Below are 25612 nucleotides of genomic sequence, written 5' to 3'. Positions count from 1 at the left end.
ATTCTGGAAACCGCCTGAAGTGTTTTATAAGCCAAAAGAATGATGTAGTTTGCATGTAATCGCCGCGTAAAATCTTGAATAATGGCGATACTGCTGCAGCTACAAACCCAAAAAGCAGGAAGCAATCATTCCCTTACTTCCCTGGAGGCAATCTCACGGGTGCATTTGCTTCTCTAGCCGCTGTTACAATGTATAGCGTATTAACTATCACGGCCTTGAGGTTCCCGCGCTGAACAAAACCGCGATTCCGCGACACCATTCACCGAGTAGCCAGCCAAATTCATGGGATCATGCAGGTAGGTACAGGTAGTCACGTCACTAAGCTGCCAACGGCTGGAATGCTCAATTGTGGCGGGGGAGCGATCAGTAGTGCATTATCCGACGTCGTTGAGAAGATTGGGATTAGCTCTTTCATAACTGCACATCCGAGCGGCTAGATGCGGAGATGCTGCAAATATCAGACCTGTCGGCTACGGGCCACCTTAAAGTAAGCAGCTTTTGTTTCGGCTAGGCGGGGTCAGCATCGCTCATGGCCACCATCGGCTAAGGTCCCCTAGATAAGCCGCATGTGAACTTGGTGGCTTAAGTGCTTGGGTAGATGGGAAGGTAGTCGTATCCGCTCTGAGCCCGCACTGTGTCGTAGACCCCAACTTTGGCTGTAGTCGGCCAGCTCTCCAAAAGTACATATCCGCTGCACACATACCTAGTAGTTCCGAAAGGACAGGCGATAGATCTTCACTATGACTGTTGTACCCAAGGTATAGGCCTAATGCTATCTATTCCGATGCGGGCGGTGGGATGAAACCGAGCGGCCCGGTACGCGACAGTGCGCCTTGCTCGAAGCCGTCGTCTTATGCTCCGGATCAAGAGGGCCATCTATCTTTGTGCCTATGGTCGACTCGAGATTTAAACACTCGCCGAACCCCAAGAATCTATCAGATGCGGAAGTATCTTAATTCCTTTGCAACTTTGACTACCTTCGCTTGATTCATCTCCCTCAGCTCCTCGTCACACAAGTAGCCCGACTGTGCTCTCATCAGCTCAACAACTTGTAACCCCGCAAATCCGCCATTATGCTCGGAAAAATTGCTCTCGAGGAGGCCTTTGCCCTCCCACGGTTTCAAGAGAAAACACGTTGGTGGGCAGGACTCTTTGCCATCGACCCTGAGAAGCACGCAGCTGAAATCTCCGATGTCGCGGACATTCGGCTCAACTACATGGATAAACACGGTGTTGGGTTCACCATTCTATCGTACACAGCACCTGGGATCCAGGACATCTGGGATCCGAAGGAAGCACAGCTGTTGGCCAAAGAGATCAATGATTACATTGCTCCCGAGGTTAAGAAACACCCTGAACGTTTCGGCGCGTTTGCGTGAGTCATCCGTCTTTAGAAAGCACTTGAACTATTCTGTGGCTAACGTGTGCCAGAACCCTTTCTATGCATGACCCCAAGGAAGCTGCCGAAGAGTTAAGGCGTTGTGTAACTGAGTACGGCTTTTTGGGCGCGCTTGTCAATGACACTCAGCGGGCAGGCCCTGATGGCGACGACATGATCTTCTACGACGGCCCGGAGTGGGATGTTTTCTGGTCTACAGTGACCGAACTTGATGTTCCTTTCTACCTGCACCCAAGAAATCCCACCGGAACGATTCACGAAAAGCTATGGGCAAAGCGCTCGTGGCTCATTGGACCTCCATTGAGCTTTTCGCAGGGAGTCAGTCTGCACGTCCTTGGAATGGTCACAAATGGCGTTTTCGATCGCCATCCCAAGCTTCAAATTATATTGGGCCATCTAGGAGAGAAGATACCATTCGACATGTGGCGCATCAACCACTGGTTTGAGGACGTGAAGAAGCCGCTGGGGCTGTCTTGCAAGCGAACTATCCGCGAGTACTTTGCAAGCAATCTGTGGATCACGACCAGTGGGCATTTTTCCACCACGACTCTTCAGTTCTGCATGGCTGAAGTAGGAGCGGATCGCATATTGTTTTCGATTGACTACCCTTTCGAGTCCTTCTCGGATGGATGCGATTGGTATGATGCTCTTCCCATCAATGATAACGACAAGAAGAAGATTGGGCGGGACAACGCCAAGCAACTGTTCAAGCTGCCGGGATTCAAGGACAGTGAGGCGTAAAGCCAATACTCAAATGAAGCTTTGTAGGTGAGACTAGACATGGACGTAAAGGCGAGGGAGTGGATACAGCGTCGCTTTGCAAGCGGCCTATCAATCACAATTGATAATTTCAAAATACCAGATACGATTCTGTAGTATGCATTCGTGTGTGATAGCGGGCCACTGGTAGGCATTCTGTGATTCGTAACTTCACTATTGACTGGCTACATTATTATCATTTGCCCATGGATGTAGCAAGAGTCACGAAGAATCAATTCTCGCGCATAAGAGCATCAAGCAGACTCGAGATTAAGTACTTAAGAATAGCATGATTAATGAGTGTGGAAGATTGCCGGAACAGCTACTGCTATCCGAGAGACTATTCGCGTGCGTGAGACATCGTACGGCGACCTTGAAGTCATAGCTTATCAGGGCTGGTTTGTGAGGCAGCTGATCAGCAATTACTAACTAATTCTCGTTGTGCTAACATCGGAAGCCATTTAGGAACTTCCGAATGCGGCACTGTGAGCGGGGGTGGGGACGCGGGGTTCGGGGTGCAGGGTCCGGGAGCCGGCAACCGATGTGCCTACTGCAGTAAGAAACTCTCTCTTATCAGGTGATCCACACCACTGAGCAGCCCTGTTGACTTGGACTGACCGACGTCTGATCGTTTGTAGGAAGGCTTACGCATCTCCATCGCTCCACGAAAATCCTCAAGCTTCTCGTGCTCCTCACATCATGCCTCGCCCCAAAGTCCCCGAGAGCCAGCGTCAGCGTGCTGCTGAGGCCTGTAAGTTCTGCCGCGAGGCCAAGAAGAAGTGCAGCGGCACTGCACCTTGCACTCAATGTGTTCGACGTGGTCTTGAACCCGACTGTCGCATGACGTATCTACCCAGAGGTTCAAGAACGATAAGGCCCTCAATTACAAGGGCTAGTACTGCTGGTGGGCGAAGATCACGCGCATCCTTCGAGCACGGTTCTATCACAGTGTCAACAGCCGCTTCCGGGTCATCAAAAACTCGTCCGCGACGGCATATTGAGATTGACAAGGAACCGTCTCCAAACCCATTCCCAATGTCTCCTTCAGTTTCTCAACAAGAATCCGAAGAACCCTGTGTTGATGCGCATCAAAGTCCCATGACACCTCCTCGAGAATCACACACCAGAGAGGGTACTCAGCCAGAATCCTCTCTCCTGGCCAATCCAAGTAGATTACTCCGGAGTGCCCACGGTGAACAAGGTAGGTAGTTATCGGGCGGTTTATTCAACCTACTATCGCGCCACTGAGATTGCTGACTTTAAACGTACACATAAAAGTATTCGTTGGAGGCGCTGCAGCAATTTCGTTCCTTCAAACCGTTCGACAAGTGGTGGTGAGACAGATTGGCCCCTCACCTTTCTCTCACAATGATGGAATGGAAACGATGCTCGAGGCCGCGTCTCCGGAGGCAAGGCGGTCGATCTCATCAGATGAGGTCGTGGACTTGGGCGATCAGCAACGACTCGATTACTTGAAATGTTACTATACAATCGTAAGAGAACTTCCCTGCTCAAATCTGATTGTAACTAAGTATTATCTTGCCACAGACGGAAGGTCTCATCAATATTCTAGACTCTGACGATCAAAGGGAGTTAATGTGCTTAACCGACAGCATCTCTATCGGAGTTACATCACTCTTTGACGAAAATGCTTCCGCTGACAAGGCGGCTTGGCCATCAAAACAATCATCGCACCTCTCAGATGCTATCAGGGACATGGTAATGGCAATAGGAGCACAGTGTAGCAGCGCACTAGAAGCTCAAGATCACAGCTTCACATTCTTTCGCAAAGCACAGCGACAAGCATTCTCTGGACTGCTAGAAGATCCAGACTTAGACATGGTCAGACTTTTCTTACTCATGGCGTTCTATATGCTTGGGAATTGCCGCAGGAATACAGCGTATATGTACATATCCATTGCTGTAAGGGCTGCTCTTGCACTTGGCCTTCACAGTCAGACTATGTATACGTGTGAGCCGAAGTCCCATCAGTGTGGACTTTTGAAGTAAGTCATCCCAAACCGAAACACCTCTTTAAAAATTAGTCGTATCTCGCTCACAGTTGCATCGATTTAAAAGATCAAGAGTCTGGATCAGTGTGCGAATTCTAGACAAGCTAGTGAGCTCTCTCTTGGGCCGGCCTGCCGCCACGGCAGGAACGGATGCTAGGCCTCTGATCAGAGATTTGGCACCCGATTGCGACTATGGATCGAAATATCTTGTGGCAACGTGTGAGATTGTTGAAATCATCAATGATATCAACAACATCTTATATCACGGTAAAGATGTCACGGTTCCCGTCGTGGAACAGCTTCTGGTCAATATAGATAGCTGGAAAAAGAATCTGCTCATGCCCTTGGAAGGCCCGGAAGAGCCTGAAGCTCTGGGAGACTTCATCGAAGCCAACCGAATGGCCGTTGCCAAGATCCATGTATCTTGTCTGTATTATTTTGCTGTCACACTAGCAACTCGGCCGATATTCATCTCCTCCCTCAACAGCCAAGCAGGAAACAAGATTCATCACCCGCCGCTAGCCGCGGCGTGCATCGAAGCTGCCGTGTATCTGGCACAAACTTGTGCTGACGCTCGAAAGGCTGGGCTACTCGAGAGAAGCATGTGTATCCTGAAGTAAGATTCAACCGGTTTGGTTTCAGCATCTGTGCTCTTTCTGCAAGGTTCGCTCTGAGAAAACGCTAATCATCCCACACAGAGCTTTAGTATTCTCTGCAGGACTCATTCTCGGAGTGGAGTGCTTCGCAAAGGTCAGCATCGATCTCGAGACCGATAGAGCATTTCAAGGAGCCATGGACGTTTTAAAATTTCTTGCTGGCCAAAGCCCCCAGGCCGCACATTACCTGGAAATATTGATGTCGTTGGCTACCGCCATCACAGAGCGTCGCTCAAAGTTGAATAATGCTGGAGGCAGTCGTTACGTCTCAAGGCTCTTCAGCTTGGAGAGCCTAAGCAGTGTCAGCGATGGCAACCCGGAGGGACATACGGAGGAGGAGCCATCCTGGGCCTCAACTCGGGCTGTAACTGAACAAGGCTCTTTTGACGTTTGGCCTGGGGCTGACGGGGGGTTGTTAAACTGGAGTGAGCTCCAGTTTGACGATAGCGATCTGCACATTGACTGGCAAAGCTTAAGTGTATTTTGAGACAGCTATGCACAGATTTCTCGACAAAAGGGAAATGCCAGATCGGCAATGGTCAGAAGCTGTAGACGTTCAAGCCGTCATAATACCAGACTAAAGTTGCCCAGAAAAAGAAGAAAACAGAACAACTCCCTCACAACATTGGACTATGGGAACTTGCATCCGAAGAGACCCTGATTGAACTGTGTGTTCTTACCAACAGTATAGCGGAGAAAATACAAACTATTGAAATGTGATGTGGTGACTTGGTATAGACGTGCGCCGCCAAGGGAATTGGAATCTGGTTTGGGAAGCTAGCTTCTCAGGCACACATCTTGCGGGAACCAAGATCTAATTTGCTACTCTCCATCAAATGCTTATTGCTTCAAAGTCTTGACTGTCAAGCCATGTTGCGGTTTCGTGCATTGCTGGTCATGATGAGTCGTCGAGGCTCAAGATCACTGAGTAACGCGATCTAGACAGTTAAATGCGTGTGTAGATACGACAGCTATAAGCCTCCTGCTCCATTGTTCTTTTAGACATCCTTGCTATTATTCCGAATCCAACATCCTGAGAAGCCAACCCTGACCAGCGTTGCCTCAGTTCGGTTTGATCCGTAGATATCCTTAAGAAAGTCGGCACAATGCTCCGTGTGGAACGAGTTAACAATTATGCCATCAAATGCGGTTCGTTCTTCGAAAAGGGTCCAGAATTGCTTTTTCCAAAGCATCGAACAATGGTTTAAATGGTCACGAATTGAAGTATAATAGACTTCTTGATCACCCATTGCTTCTGCGGCTATGGGCTGCGTTAAGTTTTGACTGTAAGAGAGTATGCGTTAGTATGGACGTAATTCACAGTGGCTTGAGTAAGCATTCATTGACATACTCCGCGAAGGCATTCCAGCTATCGTCATCTTTGTATTCCGTTTCGAACTCTCTGTCGTAGCATTGTGATGGAACCCAATAATTCAGCAGGGTATCGTACTTGCAACCCATCTTCTTCGCCTCGGCTGTGGAATTTCCGCAAGAGATATATTCGGCGTTGGAAGTGACATTATGGAAAGCCGCGATGTAGTCACTCGATGTTGGAGTTCGGATTCCCCCATCTTCTCCATCGGTGACCTTGCCGCCCGTGTTCTGGGCCATAGGACTGGGCACTAGAAGGTAGAATGCTGCGACCCATAGAACAGATGTCGCGAGGAATACGAGGACGTCTCGAAGAAGCCTGCCATGGTGTGATGTTCTCAGAGCTTGTTGTTGGCGGCGGGAGCTGTCATTCTCCATCTCGTCTTCGGTGGAAGTTCGCTTGTTAGGGTCGTCCCGAAAGCCTAAGAAAGGCTCATGGTCCTCCTGTTTTGACTCCATCGTGGCTTGTTCTGAGGACTTATGGGGCACTTTTCAGGCTCTCGATAGCGGCCGCTTCGTCGTCGTACCTTCGTGATCGCTGATGATGTAGAGGTTAGGGGAAAAGAGAATGAAGTTCTCGCGAGATTTGAGCCTACCTTAGACTGCAAAACATCCCAGGGGTTCTCTCATCGTCGTGCGTTTCATAAGCTCGAAACAACGGATAACATAGCCACCTCTGTTTCAGGCCCATCCAGACATTGGTGAATTTAGCGCTCGTCCCATGTTGGCACCATACATGCAATTTGGTCAACGACAAGGTCTGAGCTCGACCGCGTGCGAAACATCAATGAGACGCATGTATCGAGGCACAGAATATTTCTTAGTTCTAGTGTAAAGCGGTCTGGCAAAATTGGTGAGACCCCAGAGATTTGAACCATCTGCTCTCCTAATGCGTCCTGAGCTCGCACTTAAGTCATTTACGGGCGTTGCTCACACTCATAAGAGACTCCACCACCGCAGCTACCGCACCAATCCCAGTGAGAATGCCAGGGTGACCATATATTGGTCGCGATCCCCGTGCCATCTCTCTACTGTAATTACCAACACCAACGTTGCCATTTATGTAGAGGCGGTGAAGTTGTGTCGAAAAAGTAGTTTTCTTTCGAATCGCACTACATCGCCGTATCTAGTTGTAACATCAAACTTGATTTCGTCGACTCATTAATTGAGTGGTGCGGACTCATTGCAGCTTGTAGACATGGCGAGTGCGCACGCATTAGCTGTTCGCATACAAGACATATTACATAGGTACGGCTAGCTGAAGCCATTCACAATACTTTCACTGTGCTGAAGGCATTGATGATATCATTGGCCCCCGAAATATCCACAGCGCCAATCGACCTTAGGTGATCGACACAGGCATCTTGACATGCACTACCATGGCCAGTGCATACATTCGTCACAATGCAAAAATCAGGTATCTTTCCCCAGTCTCCTGAGCGGCACAAAGTGCAAAATGCACGTATCAAGACGTCCTTTATGCGACCGCCTCGTATCCAGAGCGAGAGTTGTGGGCAGCGCGGTTCGAGAACAGCCAGTAGATGACCATGCCGACGATGGGGAAAAGGAAGACGACGAGGCACCAGAGCACCTTGTGACTGACGGGTCGATCAGACTTGAGAACCTCAACTAAGCGGACGGAACTGTTAGCAAAGATAACATAGCTGTATGGAAACAACGGAGTATTTGGCCGTCGATGACGCTGTTTTGAGGGAGACTCACGGAACACGATAATATCCAGTACAAGGACTATGAATCCGAGGATGCCACCACCAGTGCCATACTGCCAGGTATTGCCGTGAGCTGCTGTGCCAACAGCGGGATCGGATGCCGGCGCGGCGACAGCCAAAAGCGCGAAGCAGAGCTGAAGGAGAAACTGGGCGAATACGGCGTTACGCATCGTGATTTCGTTCGTTGTCGAGAGGGTGGTAAATGTGATCAAAATTGAGAGCTTTCTGGTATGGAGGGACGTGACTCGGATTGATAGGTATTGTGATGAGCAGTGGGGTGGATGTGGGCAATAGGTAGAAGGATGTCGCAACTGATTATTCACGTGGGGAAAGCAGTTGCATTAATATTCACAACACAGCAATAGAGGTGACGTCACATGTTCGTGTCGTCTGACCAAGCTGTGCTTTGCGCTACGCCCAGACTGGTCCATCGAGATCTTGCGGAACTTTGGCGGGGTTAATGATAGGCTGAATATGCTCTGCTGACCCCTCAACGGCGGGCAAAGACAGCAAGCCACAGTAGCTTACATGTGCCTATGGCATTTTGTCTCGAATTTCTCAAAGCGGATGGTGTTCTTCGAATCAAGCTCAGGCTCGCTGATTGGCTTTCCTCTGCTCCGAAGGGCATGCTCCGAAGGTTTAGTCGCGGCCCAACCCCCCGCTAGGTTGGGGCAACCCGCAAGGTGTACACGCAGTTCGTCGGAGATTGATATCCGTATTGATTGTTGTTGACAGAAGTTTCGCATTCATTGAGCTTCTTGGGACCGTGGGGGCTTGATCATATGTATGCTTGTAACGCGAATCTAGTCATGGCATTCCAGTCAGTTCAAAGACGTTTGAGATGAGCAGCTGTTCACCACAAAAGTACCTAGAGCATACCATGATTGGCAGTCTAGTCGTTCAGCAACTTCATAGACGATGAAAAGACCAGGAAGCTACGGACTTGGGCTTGAGGCATTCGTCATTGTTCATTGACTGCAGTCCAGGGCTTGTATGAATTCAATAGTGTTACAGTCTCAGAGGCCACTATGCAAATATCTCGCTATGTACGATACGAAACTAACAAACAGCCCTAGAGAAAAAGCTCGCGATGGATGGTACCGTGTACGATCGCGTTTGAAGCTGCAGCTAGCGAGCCAAGGTAATCGTTCTGCTGTGCCAATTGCATATCTTGGCTGGCATTGTATAGTTTCCCGCGATGAATGAGAAGGCCAGGTGCCTTGATGGGCGAGTGTTGACTTCGTGTGCTTGAAAATAGAATCAAACAATAGGAGCGGACAGACAAGGCTGAAGAGCTCGTCCCTTTCCCAGCTACCTAGTGTTCTGTACCGCCTAGCTGAACGATATCGCAGATGCAGATCAAACACATTGTGCCTGCAACTGTTTCCTAGTTTCGCGCCCTCCACAGCCCATGCAATGCCGTTGCTGACGGCCAGACTAGTCGCCTTATGTAGCGCAATGAGTCTTGTATACTTTTGCGGCTGGAAAATAATGAACTCTCATATGGTATTTCCGCCGTACATATCTTCAAAAACCCAGCGCTCTTCATGAGGAATAGTGCATTTCTCTGTTTAGAGGCGGAGGCCGCAAAACATCAGATCGGTACCATGGGGTGGGTATGCTGGATGATGTGAGAATATTGATGACGTAGCCTCTGTGTCACCACACATAAACCCAAGCTCACTGCCGATGCATCAGTGCGAATGGGGAATGGATTTTGTGCATGTGATTAGGTTTTCATAGAGCCTGGAACGCAAGGCCATTGCGTACCTCTTCCCTATGCACGAGTAAGAGCTATTCTGACTTCCTAACCTTTTGGACAGTTCCAAAAGCTCGACCGTGTTTCCTTCGCAGGCACTTTAGGAAAGCGATCATGCCTGGATTTCGAGATATCGAAGCAGCCAGCCGACGACACCGCAGAGCTTCTACCTCGAGGTCAAGGGAACAAGAAATGCTACAGCCCGCTTCCTCTTTAACTCTCCGATCCACGGCCGTCGGCATCATTGTTGGCTTCTTAATATGCCTATCCAACACGTATTTCGGACTTCGTACTGGTTTCTTAGCCATAATGAGCCTTCCTTCAACCATACTGGGCTTTGCCTTCTTCAAAATGGTCCAAGATCATTTAGCTTTCCCATTCACCCCCCAAGAACATGCGACAATGGTTGTTATTGCGAGCTCTTTGGGCTTGATGCCTTTCACGATCGGATCTGTCGGGATTTTGCCGGCCATGGAGTTCCTCACCAACGAATCGGAAAATGGCCCCTTCCGACTTGACTGGTCTCAACTTTGTGTTTGGTCCATTGGTGTCAGTATCCTGGGTGTTGCCGTGACCCTACCACTGCGAAAACGGTTTCTTGTCCAAGAGCCTTTGCCATTCCCATTTGGAACGTCGTCGGCGGCTATGATAGGATCATTACACCGGGATACTGACATTGCGGATCGAATTCTCCGCGCTCAGAATGATTTGGATAGCACTAACGACAAGCAAAAGCCATCACTTGTAGAAGACTCAGTTGATACTGACGATAGCCTTGTGCAACATGGTTGGAGCCAGAATAACAAACTCATTCTCATCACATTCTTGTTTGCGGCACTTTACGTGAGCGTCAATTTTCTTGGACCACCCTTTCGCCTCGCTGACATCAAATGCAGTCCCTCACTGCATATTTCATCCCTCAAATACGTACCGTAAATATCTTCGGCAACTATCTTGCTCGAGAATGGCTCTTTTCTCTCTCGACATCCCCAGGCTATATCTCCATTGGCTTGATTGTGCCTCCAGTCACAACCCTTTGGATCGTCGTTGGATGCTTGATTGGGTGGGGCATACTTTCACCTCTATCCAAATTCAACGGATGGGCCCCTGGCTCTGTCTCCGACTGGGAAAGCGGCTCAAGAGGTTGGATCATGTGGATAGCAGTTGCACTGATTTTAGGCGATACAGCCATCACTCTTTCGACAATGCTCCTGCGTTCCTTCAATGTCTATATGCCAAACTTGCTGGGCCTCACAACATACTTGAAAAGACATCTCCGATCCGACAACGAAGAGGATACACAGCCTCTGATCAGAAGTTCATCAAGGTCTAAAGCACTGCCTCCCCTTGGGTCTTTACACTACCGGGATGACAAATTAACCACCAAAGTCTATCTGATCTGGATACTAGCCGGCCTACTTTTATGCTTCGCTTCTATGATCGTCCTTTTTGGGTCTTCAGTTCCAATATTAGCCTTACTGTTGGCAGTATTCACAATCTTACCGCTAAGTCATGTTAACATTCGCTGCTACGGAGAAACGGGGACTGGAGGGGCGGCCTATATTGGTATGTGGTATTTGCTCCAACTATCTGCGGTGATAATGGCTCTAACGCTTCGGGTATGTCATAGCTAAAATCCCGCAATTTCTGTTCGCCTTCCTGATACCTTCAACAAATCCAAACGCCATTTTACTCAGCTTAGCCGTTGCTGGTGTTGTTGAAGCAAGCGTCTGGCAAGCGGCAGAGATGATGGACGAGTTCAAGATGGGCCATCTTGTCAATGCGCCACCGATGTCTCTTTTCTATGGACAACTGATTGGATCGTTGGTTGGATCCGCGATATCGATGCTGGTCTACCGGCTTTACACCAACATGCTCGGCTTTCCGTCCAAAGACTTTCCCATGCCATCGGCGCACATCTTGATTTCAACAGCTCGGCTAGTATATGGCCGAGGCATGCCGCCTGGGCTACTCAAATTTGGCATAGTTGCATCGGTTTTGGGTGCTATATTCAAGATACTCAAAGATTCTAAGCGTCTTAGTAGTCGCTGGTCTCCTTGGGTACCATCCAGTGTTGCGTTAGCTGCAGGTACGTCAAGCTGTGAAGACTAAGTGGATCCCAATTCTAACTGAGAGCACAGGCATGTATATTATGCCTGAAATGATTTTGGCGCAAGGAATTGGAGGTCTGATTCATTATTATATCCTTGGGCGCTGGGGTCGAGAAAAGGAATCGCGCCTCATTTCCACGGCTACAGGCTTCATACTTGGTGAAGGCTTGTTCAGCTTAGTTACCATGATCCTGCAGAGCATTGACGCGCCACATTTATAATACGTTGCGTTCCGGGATGACTATAAATCGAAACTAGCTAGATCTAACAGGCTGCCATAATGAAACGCCAAAGAGTGCCGAGACACGTTGTGGAACAAGATTTGCCAATGCGTGTTCCATGTAGATAACGAACTTTCTTTTATTAATTAGTATAGAGCCTCATTACTGTGTTGGCAGCAACTTTTCATGAAGACTTTTAAGCGATAGCTTTCCTCAGAGTGTCCATGAACTTCCATACATCCTGGAATGTGCAATACAGGGGCACCGGCGCGACACGGATAACTCCTGGCTTGCGTTTATCACAAACGATTCCTTCCTCAACGAAAGCTTCCACGACATGTTCGAGTAGGCCGTCCTTGAGCAGGACACTCAGCTGAGCACCTCTCTCGTGGGCATTCCTAGGCGTAAGAACCCTGAATGAAGGTTCGTCGGTATCGTCTGCCAAGATGCCATCAAGAAGATGCTCCGCGTACGCAGTAAGCACCAAAGACTTTGTTCGCAATTCAGCCATGGAGGTCTTGCTGAATACCGAGAGGGCACCCGATAGCGAGGCGAGATCGATGGCTGAGGGATTTGAAACTTGGAAACCACCAGCGCCAACGGTAGGGAGGAAGTTGTTGTCCATATTGAAGCGGACCGACTTGTCACCGCCGTACCAGCCCGTTAGTCTGTGGCGAAACTTGGGCTTCCCCTCGCTGGTGTCGACCTTTCCGTGTCTTTCGTGGACAAATGCGCCAGCCATTGACCCTGGTCCAGCATTCTGGTACTTGTATGTACACCATGCCGCGAAGTCAACATTCCAGTCGTGAAGCCGTAACTCGACGTTTCCAGCAGCATGAGCCAAGTCCCAACCGACAATAATGCCCTTAGACTGCGCGTATTCGGTAATCCGAGGCATGTCGAAAAGTTGGCCACTGTAGTATTGTATACCGGGAAGTAAAATGAGGGCAGTCTCCTCCGCATGTTCATCAATGGTCTTCAGAATGAGATCAGTTGAGATGTAAAAGTTCTCATCGGGCTGGATCTGGACCATCGACTTGGACGGATCCAATCCATGCCACTGAATCTGCGATTCGATCACATACTGTCTTTGTCAGCTCGGTATACGAATTGTATGTGATGACAGTCGACTCACGTGATCACTCGGAAATGGCCGCCATTCAAGGATAATTTTATGCTTCTTCTCTGTCGGTCGGTAGAAGCTGGCCATCAAAAAGTGCAGGTTTGCGGTCAAGGTATTCATCATAACAACCTCTTCGGGGAGGGCGCCGACAATGGCTGCGCTTTTCTTCGCCACGTCCTCAGCCATGTCTTGCCAGCAAACAAGGGGTGAGTTTTCGAGGCCCTGGAAGTGGCCATTCACCCCAATCGATGCCCAGGTCTCCAACTGAGCGTGAATGTAGTCCTTGACTGCTTTGGGTGGAACTCCCAGTGAGTTACCACAAAAGTAGACTGATGGAGTCGCATCATCTTCGGACGATGAATGACTTCCATTGGTGCCATTGACCACATTTGCATTGCCGTTGAGAAGTTGATTGTCTTTGGGGTAATCAGTACTGGATCTGGGATGATTGCTGTGCCACAGATTTTGTGTCACTAATTTTTGGCAGGACCTACTAGGGAGAGTTCCGGTCAAAGACTTTTTTTTGAGAGAGCCTTTCGTCGGAATGATGAACTCATTGCGCAAATACGCGAGTTTGTCTTGCGCGTCGAGCTGCTGCGCAAACGAGATGGTGTTTGCGTTGGCAGGAAACTTGGCCTGGCTCCCAGAACGAATCTGCTCGGCAAATGCGTTGAAATCCATCTTAGATCGTACGACAATTTATGTCAACTTTTCTGAATGATTCGGATTCTCTCAGATATGGCACCATTCGAGGCAGAATGAGGGCGTCTTGTTCGTCTTTGTACCTGTCCCCTCCTCATCTTACTCGAGATGGCGCATCGTCATTCCGAAAACTTCGCGAGCGGCCCCACCAACATCCGGTATCCGCTTCCGTCTCAGCCCTAGCGCTTCCGCATATAAGCGACGGGTTTCGGCTTGGTCCACTTATACCATCGGATGACAAGCGTGTCAGTGCAAGATGCATACGGAATACCGAGTAAGTACGGATACAGGTTGGCAAGCAACACGGAGACAGGGGACTTGAGACATGCAGTTGAAGAGCTACTTCTTCATCTTACCACACCCTGACTCGCATCGAACTGTTTTCTGTTCCATGCACATTAAACTCAATCAATCTCTTCTAACCCCTTTCTCTCCACGTATCGAGTTCATCATAGTACGGCTATTTCGTTGTGTTATCGACGTCTAAACTCCGTTAATATGTCTCCTCACGCGCTTCCTATGTTCGCAGAACAGGCACAGACAGATGTCCTTGCTTTGATGAAGAAGTACTCCATCACACAGAACGGTTTCCTGCCGGCCGACGCACCTGTCAAGGTTCTTCCGGATCCTTACTACTCACCATGGGAAACAATTGTCCATCATCTCCCGGAGCTTCTCAAAGCAGGCAAGCTGCGACGAGATGTCAAAGGTCTTCCTCTCTTATCGACGAACAAGCTACGCAGTCAATCTGAGTGGAGAAGAGCTTATGTGATTTTGATCTTTCTGGCGCATGCCTACATCTGGGGCGGAGAACAGGCAGAACAGGTTGGTACTCCGTCTGACTTTTCCAAGGGCTTTCTAACGTCAGTTCAAGGTCCTGCCTCCAGCAATAGCTGTCCCTCTCTTACGCGTCTCCGAGCATCTCGAAGTTCCGCCTGTCGCGACCTACGCAGGCTTGAACTTGTGGAACTTCTTATCGACCACGAACGATTTCACTGATCTGGATTCTCTTGAGTCTCTACACACTTTTACTGGCACAAAAGACGAAGCTTGGTTTTACTTAGTCTCAGTGGCCATGGAGGCCCAAGGCGCTCGAATTATGACCGACATGCTAAATGCTTTGGAGTCCATCAAGACAAGGCACTACGACACAATCACGCGGGCACTAGAAGCACTGTCTGGCAATATTCGACAGATCGGGGCTTTACTGGAAAGGATGTATGAGAAATGCGACCCGATGGTATTCTTCTACGAGATTCGTCCATTTCTGGCCGGAAGTAAAAACATGGCAGCAGCAGGCCTACCTAAAGGTGTCTTTTACGACGAAGGCAATGGTCAGGGTAGTTGGCAACAACTCCGTGGGGGAAGCAACGGACAAAGCTCTCTGATCCAATTTCTCGACATTGTTCTGGGGGTTGAGCACACATCAGAGGGCAACAGCAACCCACATGCAAGCAAGACCAGCACCAGCCAAACACGAATGCCCGCTTTTCACGAGGAAGTCCGCACTTACATGCCAGGGCCACACAAACGTTTCCTCGAACACGTTGCCCGCATGGGCAGCATCCGAGAGCTTGCAAAACTACCGGTTTCGACTGTCGAGCAGCAAGACTTCTGCAATGCATACCAAGCAGCAATTCGAACGATGACAGAGTTTCGGAACAAGCATTTGCAAATTGTTACCCGCTATATCGTGCTTCCTTCGAAGAAGATGCACAGTGGCGTGAAAGTAGACTTGGCAAGCGCATCTTCAGTGAAGGACGAGCAGCTCACGGGAACAGGCGGAACAGCATTGATGCCATTCCTGAAGCAAACAAGAGACGAGACTCTGCAGGCGGGACAGTTAGAGAGAGCAGAGCGGAGATGAACATTTGATGCGTCGATCTATGATATCCATAACAGTATAGCCATCGAAAAGGAGCGAAATTACATAATTCAGTGCTAGACTAATGCAAGGGGATTGAAGAGTCAAACTTCCGCATGTAACCTCAATGCTCCATTCACATGAAGCCGGGTCCACAAATTGGGAAAGTTCCATCTGTATGACCGCTGTGGCCCCTTCTCAGGTGACGGGAGCGGAAGAATGACTTCGGATCTCGGATCGCATCGCAGCTGAGCGAATAAAAAACACTAGCCATCGCAGCGGCGACGAATTTCCTGATGCTGACATGCATTTACTTCTGTTACTTCCGAAAATGTCGGTGGAAGTCTACTGTTCCCTAAACGTGCTTCTTCGATTGGAATATTCAATCCAGGCTTGCATTTTGCTTTTATCTGATAATGGTAAGATGGGGGTAGAAAATGCCCAGCCTCGACCAGAACTTTCATTTGGCCATCATACCAAGCTGCCGCTTGCCGCAGTTTGATATCCCTCATGCCTTGGACTTCCCTAAACTCCACACTATAGGCGGAGTAATCGTAGTGAACCATCGTAGGGGGAAAGTAGAGAGAATGGTTAGTTAAAGGATGTTTCACCAGGAATTACTAAACATGACTGTACGGAGGAGGGGGAATACTGCCAGTCCAACAGAATATTCCGAAAAGCGAGGTTTTCGACTAATTCGGAGCCAAGCAGTGAAGTGAAAACACTCTCCAGGCAGGCATGTACGTCATCGTATTACAAGTCACGCCTGATCCACTGCAGAGTGGTGATTAGGGTAGTTTTCAACTTTCTGTGTACGATGTCCTCCTAGGATCGGAAGTGTGATGACGAGGCACCAGGTCAAGTGAGTACACTAAGGCTCCTCCTGGACGTTAGAAGTGGCTCTGTGGTGGCTAGGAGCGGCTCCAACAAATCGTGTCTACACCGTGCATCCGTCAACGTGTATATGATCGGAAGTACTGTATCATGTGCCCTGGCAATGACAGATGTTTACCCAAGCACGGCTAGCGTCGAGCAAGTTCCGCCCTCGGAAACCTTCCACGTCGGCACTGACTGGTTTCCTCCCTCCGCGTCCCGATCTTCGCTCTTCCGCATGTCTGCCTGCACAATAGCGAAGTAATTACGGCTGTAACACTATGGAAGATGTTTCAGGGCAAGAATCATCGCCACACGCGTATGTCCGCACAAGAGTCGCCAACGCTTGCGACAGCTGCAAGGCTCGCAAAGGTACAATTCCCATTTCGTCTCCGGATGTCTCTCACGAGCCAATTTGCTTTTGAATTTGAGCATTGTTGTGTCTACTACAGGTAGTCAGCTGAATGTGCGCGCTCCTGGCCCACAAACAGTCTCAGCGCGCACTTGCATGCTGTGTTTCGTGAATTATTATCTGAATTCTGTTTTAACCATTCCGTGTAACAGTCAAATGCGATGGCAAGTTGCCATGCAGCTACTGCTTGAGACGGCAACGTCCTTCCACGTGTCGATATTCTCCGCAACAGAGGCGAAGGGCTCCGGCGCCCCTTCTGAGAACGCCGTCTCCATCTGTGCACAATGGCCCAGATGTTCAGTCCGAGACCCGGCAATCAGTCACGTCACACGAGGCCCTCGCCGAAGAAGAGACAGAAGTCCCCCGAGAAGCACGTCTTTTGTGCGACGCCCAGGGGAAAATAAGTGCGTCCATCCCAAACAGATACATACCTAATTCCCCAACTGATGTGTTGTAATTATGTCATCAAGTCTTCATTGGAGATTGTGCGCCGTTGTCATTCTTCCAAACTGTCCGGCAATTGGTGAACACACGCGTTGATCCGCAAGTCTTTGCGCACCAGACTGAAAATCCACCTTTTCGACCGCCGGTTCATCATTCCGGAAATGGCGAGCCCATTCTCCAACTTACGACAATATCGGGTGCCGTTCTAAGGTACCATGAAGTGGTGAGACCTCCTCCTTATTTGGCTACGGTGTGCTCAACTTTGATAACCAATCCTACGTAATCTCACAGACCAGTGGTCTAGTTGATCTGTTTGGACATGCGCAGCTCGTCAGCGAAATCAAGTCTTGGGCTCGTCAGAACCATAGACTACAAGACGCAGTATCCGCCACTCATTATCTCGTTCTTGCCATAGGCTACCAGTCTTCCGAGGAAGACCTTGCATCTTCCTACTTTGAATATGCGCGCAACATCGCCCTTGCAAATCTCAGCGGGAACATCAATGTCCCAACCATTCAGACGTTCATTCTAGTTACTGTCTATATGCTCGGTTCATGTCAGATGAATGGGGCATTCCTATTCTTCGGTATGTCACCAGGAGAACTATCAGTCATAACAGTACTTAGAGTGGTTCATACTCATCACAAGGCAAACTTGCAGGCATCGCAGTGAGAGCAGCTTACTCGATTGGGATCCACCGCACCGAGATCAACTCTCGATTTGGTGCGGATGTTCATAGACAGCGGTAGAAACCCCCTTCGTTACCCTGTCACTAACACAAACTGCTAATGCTCATACTTGGTAGGGATCGCCTGTGGAAGAGCCTGCGTGTCTTGGATCTCTTCTTAAGTACATCAATGGGCCGGCCACCTGCAACATCTGACGTGGATTGCACTGTACCCTACAGGGAGTTGGACGATAAGGGACAAGAAATCTTCGATCTACTCAATGCCTCAGCGCAAATATTCTTGATCACTGAAGGCATCGTCGTAGAGGTCTACTCGAGAAGGAAGGTTTCATATCAATTGACCGAGGGTATCTCACGACAGCTACGAGACTGGTCCATTCGGTGGTTACAGAGGCTAAAGGACACTGTTTCCGACACTCGATCTGACCATGAAGGAAAAAAGGTGACAGGAGCATGCCAAGTCCTTTGTTCCTACTACTACGGTCAGTTTCCCTGGCGACTTTCCGTCCAGCACTACGATCCAAAGCGATGATACTGATGTTATACAGCGGTAATCTTAGTCTCACGACCTTTCCTAATGTATGAATTGCACAAGCGACTAGCCGACGGGGTTGCCGAGACACCAACGACAACTTCAGGTCTGACTTCTGGCAAGTCGAAACTTGCTGATGCGTGTATCGATGCCGCAAGCTTCATGGTCGACATTTTAGTCGGCCTAGTCGAGAAAGGGGTTCTAATAGGGCACATGCCTTTAGTCGTGTGAGTGATCATATCGATGCAGTGATTTCGAACCTGGCTTATTCATTTCTGTAGCTCTTGGTTATTTGCTTCATCTCTTATCTTGGGCGTGGGCCTCCTCGGATCCTTTGGCCGCATTTTGGAAAAGTACACGCGAAATTCTATATTGGTACTAGAACATTTTGCGAAAATCGATGCCCACGCCTCACAATACTCGCTCATTGCAAAGTCATTACTCAACGCTGCTCTTGAGTATTTGGAAAAGAAGGAACTCAGAGAGCGTATGCAGCGTACTGAAAGCTCGTCACAGCTTTTCGGGCTTGTCCCGCGAGAAAGCACTGAAAGCATCCACAACATCCAAGCTTCAGCTACTGAGGCCAGTCCGAATACAAGCACGGATGGAAGCCTCCTGTCGAAGACAAATAACTCCGCCTCTGGCTTTTTTGGACTTGGTTCGCCATCTTTTGTGGACGTAGACGCGTCCCTCTTAAGCCTTTCATCCTCCTTACCCAGAACGCCGGATTTATCTATGCTTGATGGAAGAAACGAGATGGACCATGGGTTTGGGGATCTGAACTTGTTCCAGCTCCTCGACGGCGACGGACACATTGATCTTGGACCTTATATCTAATAAAATTATCATTGGAAAGCTCTTCCGAATTTTACTTGAGATTTCGTGGGGCGTTGGAAATCTTGGTACAAAGGCTGGGGCCAAAAGAAGATATTGTTCAAAGGTTATTCTTTTCTATCGTTCTGGAGCGCTCTGATTCAACGTGACTCTTGACAGCCTGACTGCCGTCTCAAGAAGAAGGCAAGACAGTAATAAATCTAGTTGGCCCGATTGAAGACTTGCACATACGGACTAATATGACCCCGAAGAACTTACTCCTACTGGCTCGGCTTCTTCCAGCGGCTGATTTTGCCTCGCTCCACACCTCTACAATAGTATGGGATGGATACGGACACTCTATTTGGTATCAACGGCCAACAGGAGTCACATACATGTAAATGTAGAATATCCGTACGCTACCTTAAGCTAGCTTGCACATCCTAACTTAACGCACCACAATCTGAGGACACCATATGTTTCGCAAGCTACCTCCAAGTTCGAGTTGAGATGCATGATATCGGGATACCTTCACCTCATTGCACCAGACGTGTCTGAAATTGAATTCACTGTGTCACTAGGAGGAGCGACGTCTAGCAGCACGCTTTGATTCATAGAATTGTTAGCGCACACCGTGGAACAGTGCCATTGAAGTCGCTAGCTTTCTCTTGCTGCACGAGATACAGCGCAAAACTTTTCACAGAGGCCTGGGTGGATTGCACGCTTGGTGGCTTGATTCACTTGATGGGTTACGAAAAGAGTCTCTTTAGGAATATCTCGCCTAACGGGGACGTGCTCCTCCTTCTGGATGGATCCCTTGACCAATGTTTGGCCTAGGCACAATTTGGTAGCGTTACGTAGTACTTGGTGGCAGCTTAGCTGGAGGGCTTTGACGCCTGACAAATACGTGTTAACCACAGCTGCAGGGGCGCTACAGCCGAGCAAGCCGCTCGGTTCCGTTCCTAGGCATTGGCCTCGATTTAAACTTCGTCACCCTTTCCGACTGGCGTCCCACAACGAGAGTCTGCGCAACTTCCCACTCATGTTGATGCCACCGTCAGTTGTGCTGCAGTGTGATGGATGAGCGCATCGGCTTCTGAAAAACGTACCCAAAAAAGCGCTCACAACGGGACATCTCGCATGTCTTTCAATTCCTGGTCGGCCCCCAATCGCCCCCCCTGTACATATTACCCGTTCCCGCTATCGACAGAAAAGATTGAGCGAGACTCCTGGTGCACATTTCGCGTATGTCGTCAGCTCACTCATTTCGCGAGATGTCGGCTCCTCCTCCGAATACCTCTTCTACAAAGCAGCCTCGGCCTCTAGCATGCATGCTATGCCAACGTCGAAAGGTCAAATGTGACCGGAAATACCCGTGCGCGAATTGTGTCAAGGTCTGTCTTAGGAAGTGTCAGCAACATATTGTAATGCTATGGATCTCTGTCTCCGAGGCTGAGGGGCTAGAGCTTCCGCATATCTATCGGACCACACATCTCTTTTGTTGTTATTGCTTCCTTGCTTGCTCTTGAACTTTTGCTGACCTCTATATTCTCCTACCTAGTCTAATACAACATGTAGTCCTAGCATTCCGGCACCAGTGCGAAAGCGTAGACGTCCTAATGCGGAGCTGCAAGCAAGGCTTGCTCGTTGTGAGGAGCTTTTGGCCCGATATGCAGCTGCAAGCAATGAGCCCCTGGAAGATAACGGCACAGTCGCTCCGCCACAGTCTTCCAGCATTCCCCAGTATGAGAACCACGAGGTCAACTGGAAACCCGCTGGCAAGCTTGTGACGGAAGGTGGTACTGTGCGTTTCATGGACAACTTCCTATGGGCCACCGTTTATGAAGAGGTACGACCTTTGGAATATCCATCGCCTGGCTGCGCTTCTTGCTAAGAAAGCAACACCTTTAGCTACGTGGGATGCGAAAACTTGTGGAACGCGAAGAGGATATCGCTGAGGCGGAACCGTCCGACTGGGACCCCGGAGCTTCAATGCCCGATTACAGCGAATATCTTCTTGTCGGCGGCAACTTGCCGTCTGAGAAACCTCATGATCTTTACCCCAACGCCGGTCAGATTTTCGGCTTATGGCAAATATTTCTCGAGAGAGTGAATTCTCTTACGAAAATCATACACCCTCCCACCTTGCAGCAGTCCGTGGCAGAAGCTGCCGCTGGTCCAGGGACCTTGCCACACAACATTGACGCTCTTCTCTTCGCCGTATACAGCATGTCCATCGTCTCCATGACTGATGATGAGTGCCTCGCAATGCTAGGCTCCACATGCAAAGCTGCCTTTTGGCGGTTTTCATCCGGAGTACGAGCAAGTCTGCTCCAGGCGCAGTTTCTTAAATCTCACGATCTGACAACACTCCAGGCATTAGTTTTGCACATTGTATGGCTACTTCTTCTTGCTCGTTCCTGACTGTCTTGCTAACTGTGTCCAAGATGTCAATACAGGGCAGGTGCAACATTCATGGAGCTTGGGTTTTGAACGGTATCTGTGTACGAATCGCCCAGAAAATGGGCCTCCACAGAGATGGGGAGCTTCTCGGCCTTCCACCTTTTGAAACTGAGATGAGGCGGCGGATTTGGTGGCAGATTTTCATGTTGGACTCCAAATTCTCCATGATATCAGGGCTGAGCCAATCACTGCTTCCTCGACCTAGCGACTGTAAACTTCCCAAAAACCTGAATGACGCGGACTTACATGCGGGTGCAACGGAGCGATATCAGGATCGCGAAGGCCCGACAGACATGGTAATTCCACTCTTGGTGTATCAAGTTGGCTTTTGCATTCAGCAGCAACAAGACATCGAATCGTTAATGCTCTACAACGAATTGAGCACCCTGAGCTCAGGAAGAAGAAGCAAAGTTCAGTCGGCACAAATGAGCGCCTTTATCAAGAATCTCGAGAGTCGGCTCAATGCTGTGATCGATAAGAACTCCGATCCTACGGCTGGTCCTGTCCACGAGTTGGCCAGCCTTCTGAAGTCTCTAATACTTCAAAAAGTTCAGGAAACGAGTCGCCCTCCCCAGGAACAACCAGAATGGGGATCGGAGATCACGACACCCAAAGATAACCTATTCAAATGGTCTGTCATGACCACCGAGCAGAACATTAACGCCTATAGGTCGAATAGACACCCCGAATTCCACTGGTTTCTCAAGTTGCTATTTCAGTATGACGTAGTAATTTTCATGATTGGCCAGCTTAGCCAGCGAATGACCGGGTCTATAGTCGAGCGGGCTTGGCAGCTAGTGCCGTCTCTTTACGAGTTTCATCCCGAGTTTTTAGACCCCTCCCAGGAGTACAACATCGCTCTTGCCAAGTTTACGATGAAGGCCTGGAAAAATCGTGATGGCTATCTCTCATGTCAACAAGGACTACGACCGGAAGAACCAGACTACATGAAGCGCATCAGACAGATGCTAGGATCCCCCTTGAACAAGTCTGCTGCTGAGACCGGGCTGCCAGTTCATGAAGATGCACCGAGAGCCGGGAGCCAAAATGGACAAGCATCTATAGAACAATTGCTTTCAACTTACCTCGGTGCAGCTGCAGCATGGGATTGTCTAGCGCACCCCGACGAAGAGCGCATTCAGACGCAGCTCCCCATGTTCGAGGATTTGGACATGACAGCACCAAGAAACTGGTAATTCTGTGGCTACAAAGCGCAAGTATAGAACCCACAGGCTGAGGTTTGCCACTGTAGCTACTTAACTACCCAAGTCAGGAGTCTTATTATGATTTCGAGTCTAGAGAGGCATAGCCCGTTTGTGGGTCTTTACATTAGTAAAAGGGGAGCACCGGTGTTACAAGCCAGTATACGCGTTTGCCACACTAGTCTATTCTACTACCAAGTCATATGCCTACAAGAGCTACCAGTATGTACTTAGTTTTGAGGCTTTATTTATAGAATGGTATTGTATTATAAACTCGATAAAGGATTAAGACCCTCGGACTTTACCGTTTGTGTTATATATAGAACGAGGCTCACTGTTTATATAGACCCTGACTTACCTACCCTAGGTAAGTCAAAGCACCTACTTATGGGCACCCCCCCCCTTTTGGGCACCCTAGTTTTGGTAGGGCTATACCAAAACCTACTACTTTATACTATATATATAACTAGCTTTACTTAATATATAAAAATATAAATAAAATTGATTTATATATATAATTAATTATATTTTCATATTATTATATTTATAATATTATATATTAGCTAATTATTACGTAATTATATTAAATATATAAGATTTTATAAATATATATATTACGGCTAGCTAGTCATAGTAAGTATATTAATTAAGTGCTAAAGGGTTAGGCTTAAAAAGAAAATTTAAAATTTATAAATCTTAAATACCCACTGCCTTAGCCAGCTTTTTACTTATTAATAGTAAGTAAAAAGATTTTAATCCTAAATACCTATATTAACTACCTAAACTAACCTTTTATTTACTATTAACGAGTTAAAGAATAATTTAGGATTTATAAACCCTAACTACTTACTACTTCTATTAACCTTTTATATATTATTAATAAAATAAAGAAATATTTAAGATTTATAAACCCTAAATACCCGGGCTAACTTTTTATTTACTATTAGCGAGTAAAAGAATTTAGTTATTAAATACCTTATTTAACTAGCTAAGCTAACCTTTTACTTACTATTAATAAGTAAAAGAAATTAAGTATTAAATACCTCGTTTAACTAGCTAAGCTAACCTTTTACTTAGTATTAGTAAGTAAAAGAATTTAGGTATTAAATACCTCGTTTAACTAGCCAAGCTAGCTTTTTATTTACTATTAATAAGTAAAAAAATTCTAAAATCTATAACCTAATTAACTAACTAAGCTAACCTTTTACTTATTATTAGCGAGTAAAAGAAGTTTAGAATTTATAACTTAGTTAATTTTAATTATATTTCCTATTCTAATCCCCTTAATAAATAAAAGTAATAATAAATCTATTACTTTTTATTTTAACTTTCCTTTTTAAATTTATTATAGAGCTTTTATTATTTTAGGATTCTTTTTTATTAAAATCCTATTTATTATACTCGTTTTCGCTATATTATATAAGTCCTATATAAATAGTACCCTCTTTATTAATAAATTATAAACTAACTCTATTTTCTTCTTTTTTAATAAACTAAGACCTCCCCGTTCTTTCTTAGCCTTTAGCTACTTATACTACGAGTTAATATTTTTTAATAAAAATATTAAAACGCTTAATCCTAATATATTAATTAAAATCCTTAGCGTAATAAATTAATAAATCGTATTTAAAAATCCTTACTCCTTTTTTAAGCTTAGCTCCTTTATAAAATAGCTCGTTAAGTAGCTATTAATACCCTTTCCTTAGCTAGTTATAAAACTATTTTTTTATAAAAAGCCTTATAATTATAGTACCTCGGGCCCGCTTTATAAATAAAGATCCTTTAAATCGACCTATAACTTCTAAAGCTTATATTATTATATATATATCCGGATTTATATAAAAGCTATTCTTACCCTAATAAATATATTTATAATACTCCCCTACTATTTAACTAAAGAAGCTAATTTCGGGTACTCTAATTTAATAAGCGTTTTTATAAATCCTTTAACTTTTAAAACTCCGTTATTTATTAAAAAAGAGACTACTTCGTACTTAGTTAATAAGTAGTATAAACGATTTTTAAAAGTTTTTTTAAATATTTAATAAAAAAAAAGTTTATTAATATAATAATAATTATCCTCTTATAGTTTAAGGTTCCCCTCCCTTAGCTCCCTCTTTATATTTTAAAATACTATTTAGGATTCTAACGTTTTTTTTAATATATCTTTTTTTTTAATCTTTTTTTTTAATACTTTAAGCGTCCTAGGTACTCGTATAGTCGTCCTAGCTATATCGGGTATTTTAGGTAATATAGCTACTTATTTATAAGTATCTCGTTTCTTTTTTTTTTATAAAATAGTTATAAATAGTTCTTATACCTCCTCTATAATCTTAGTACCCTCGGTCGCTTTATTAATAAATATATTTTCTCTTTTTTATCTTATAATAACTATAAATTCGGGAGGTTTTGTACTTTTATTATTATTAAAGCTATTATTTAGCTACGCTTTTAAGGTCTTCTCTTTATACTATTCGA

The 25612-nt window shown here is 47.0% G+C and overlaps 10 protein-coding genes across 10 annotated transcripts; 7 read left to right on the top strand and 3 right to left on the bottom strand.

Annotated features, from left to right (window-relative positions):
• Nucleotides 1–1073: 1073 nt before the first annotated feature.
• CABS01_06971 (2,3-dihydroxybenzoate decarboxylase) lies at nt 1074–2140 on the top strand (the record flags this gene model as incomplete). The annotated part of the gene is made up of 2 exons (XM_060540336.1): nt 1074–1375; nt 1432–2140. 2 exons carry the CDS (start codon nt 1074–1076, stop codon nt 2138–2140), a joined length of 1011 nt encoding a protein of 336 aa, XP_060403221.1.
• Nucleotides 2141–2857: 717 nt separating this feature from the next.
• Nucleotides 2858–5313, top strand: CABS01_06970 (uncharacterized protein; the record flags this gene model as incomplete). Its single annotated transcript, XM_060540335.1, has 3 exons — nt 2858–2909; nt 4522–4786; nt 4869–5313. The coding sequence occupies 3 exons, from the start codon at nt 2858–2860 to the stop codon at nt 5311–5313; spliced, it is 762 nt and encodes a 253-aa protein (XP_060403220.1).
• Nucleotides 5314–6143: 830 nt separating this feature from the next.
• CABS01_06969 (uncharacterized protein) lies at nt 6144–6656 on the bottom strand (the record flags this gene model as incomplete). Its single annotated transcript, XM_060540334.1, has 1 exon — nt 6144–6656. The coding sequence occupies one exon, from the start codon at nt 6654–6656 to the stop codon at nt 6144–6146; it is 513 nt and encodes a 170-aa protein (XP_060403219.1).
• Nucleotides 6657–7674: 1018 nt separating this feature from the next.
• Nucleotides 7675–8097, bottom strand: CABS01_06968 (uncharacterized protein; the record flags this gene model as incomplete). The annotated part of the gene is made up of 2 exons (XM_060540333.1): nt 7675–7826; nt 7920–8097. The coding sequence occupies 2 exons, from the start codon at nt 8095–8097 to the stop codon at nt 7675–7677; spliced, it is 330 nt and encodes a 109-aa protein (XP_060403218.1).
• A 1991-nt stretch (nt 8098–10088) lies between these two features.
• CABS01_06967 (oligonucleotide transporter) lies at nt 10089–11019 on the top strand (the record flags this gene model as incomplete). Its single annotated transcript, XM_060540332.1, has 3 exons — nt 10089–10529; nt 10583–10749; nt 10875–11019. The coding sequence occupies 3 exons, from the start codon at nt 10089–10091 to the stop codon at nt 11017–11019; spliced, it is 753 nt and encodes a 250-aa protein (XP_060403217.1).
• A 569-nt stretch (nt 11020–11588) lies between these two features.
• Nucleotides 11589–12018, top strand: CABS01_06966 (uncharacterized protein; the record flags this gene model as incomplete). Its single annotated transcript, XM_060540331.1, has 2 exons — nt 11589–11775; nt 11828–12018. The coding sequence occupies 2 exons, from the start codon at nt 11589–11591 to the stop codon at nt 12016–12018; spliced, it is 378 nt and encodes a 125-aa protein (XP_060403216.1).
• Nucleotides 12019–12214: 196 nt separating this feature from the next.
• Nucleotides 12215–13822, bottom strand: CABS01_06965 (kynureninase 2; the record flags this gene model as incomplete). Its single annotated transcript, XM_060540330.1, has 3 exons — nt 12215–13102; nt 13154–13557; nt 13636–13822. The coding sequence occupies 3 exons, from the start codon at nt 13820–13822 to the stop codon at nt 12215–12217; spliced, it is 1479 nt and encodes a 492-aa protein (XP_060403215.1).
• Nucleotides 13823–14341: 519 nt separating this feature from the next.
• CABS01_06964 (indoleamine 2,3-dioxygenase) lies at nt 14342–15710 on the top strand (the record flags this gene model as incomplete). The annotated part of the gene is made up of 2 exons (XM_060540329.1): nt 14342–14668; nt 14718–15710. The coding sequence occupies 2 exons, from the start codon at nt 14342–14344 to the stop codon at nt 15708–15710; spliced, it is 1320 nt and encodes a 439-aa protein (XP_060403214.1).
• Nucleotides 15711–17148: 1438 nt separating this feature from the next.
• Nucleotides 17149–19493, top strand: CABS01_06963 (fungal specific transcription factor domain-containing protein; the record flags this gene model as incomplete). The annotated part of the gene is made up of 5 exons (XM_060540328.1): nt 17149–17292; nt 17728–17957; nt 18242–18606; nt 18673–18883; nt 18938–19493. The coding sequence occupies 5 exons, from the start codon at nt 17149–17151 to the stop codon at nt 19491–19493; spliced, it is 1506 nt and encodes a 501-aa protein (XP_060403213.1).
• Nucleotides 19494–21030: 1537 nt separating this feature from the next.
• CABS01_06962 (C6 zinc finger protein) lies at nt 21031–23128 on the top strand (the record flags this gene model as incomplete). Its single annotated transcript, XM_060540327.1, has 3 exons — nt 21031–21318; nt 21381–21863; nt 21917–23128. Coding segments are annotated over 3 exons (1983 nt in total), but the record flags the coding sequence as incomplete, so codon positions are not given.
• Nucleotides 23129–25612: the final 2484 nt, after the last annotated feature.

Source organism: Colletotrichum abscissum (genome assembly GCF_030869225.1).
Source record: "Colletotrichum abscissum strain IMI 504890 chromosome Unknown Scaffold_15.1, whole genome shotgun sequence".
In the NCBI taxonomy this organism is placed as follows: Eukaryota; Fungi; Ascomycota; class Sordariomycetes; order Glomerellales; family Glomerellaceae; genus Colletotrichum; species Colletotrichum abscissum.
The sequence above is the reverse complement of the archived record's forward strand: the minus strand, read 5'-3'. Positions and strand labels throughout refer to the sequence as shown.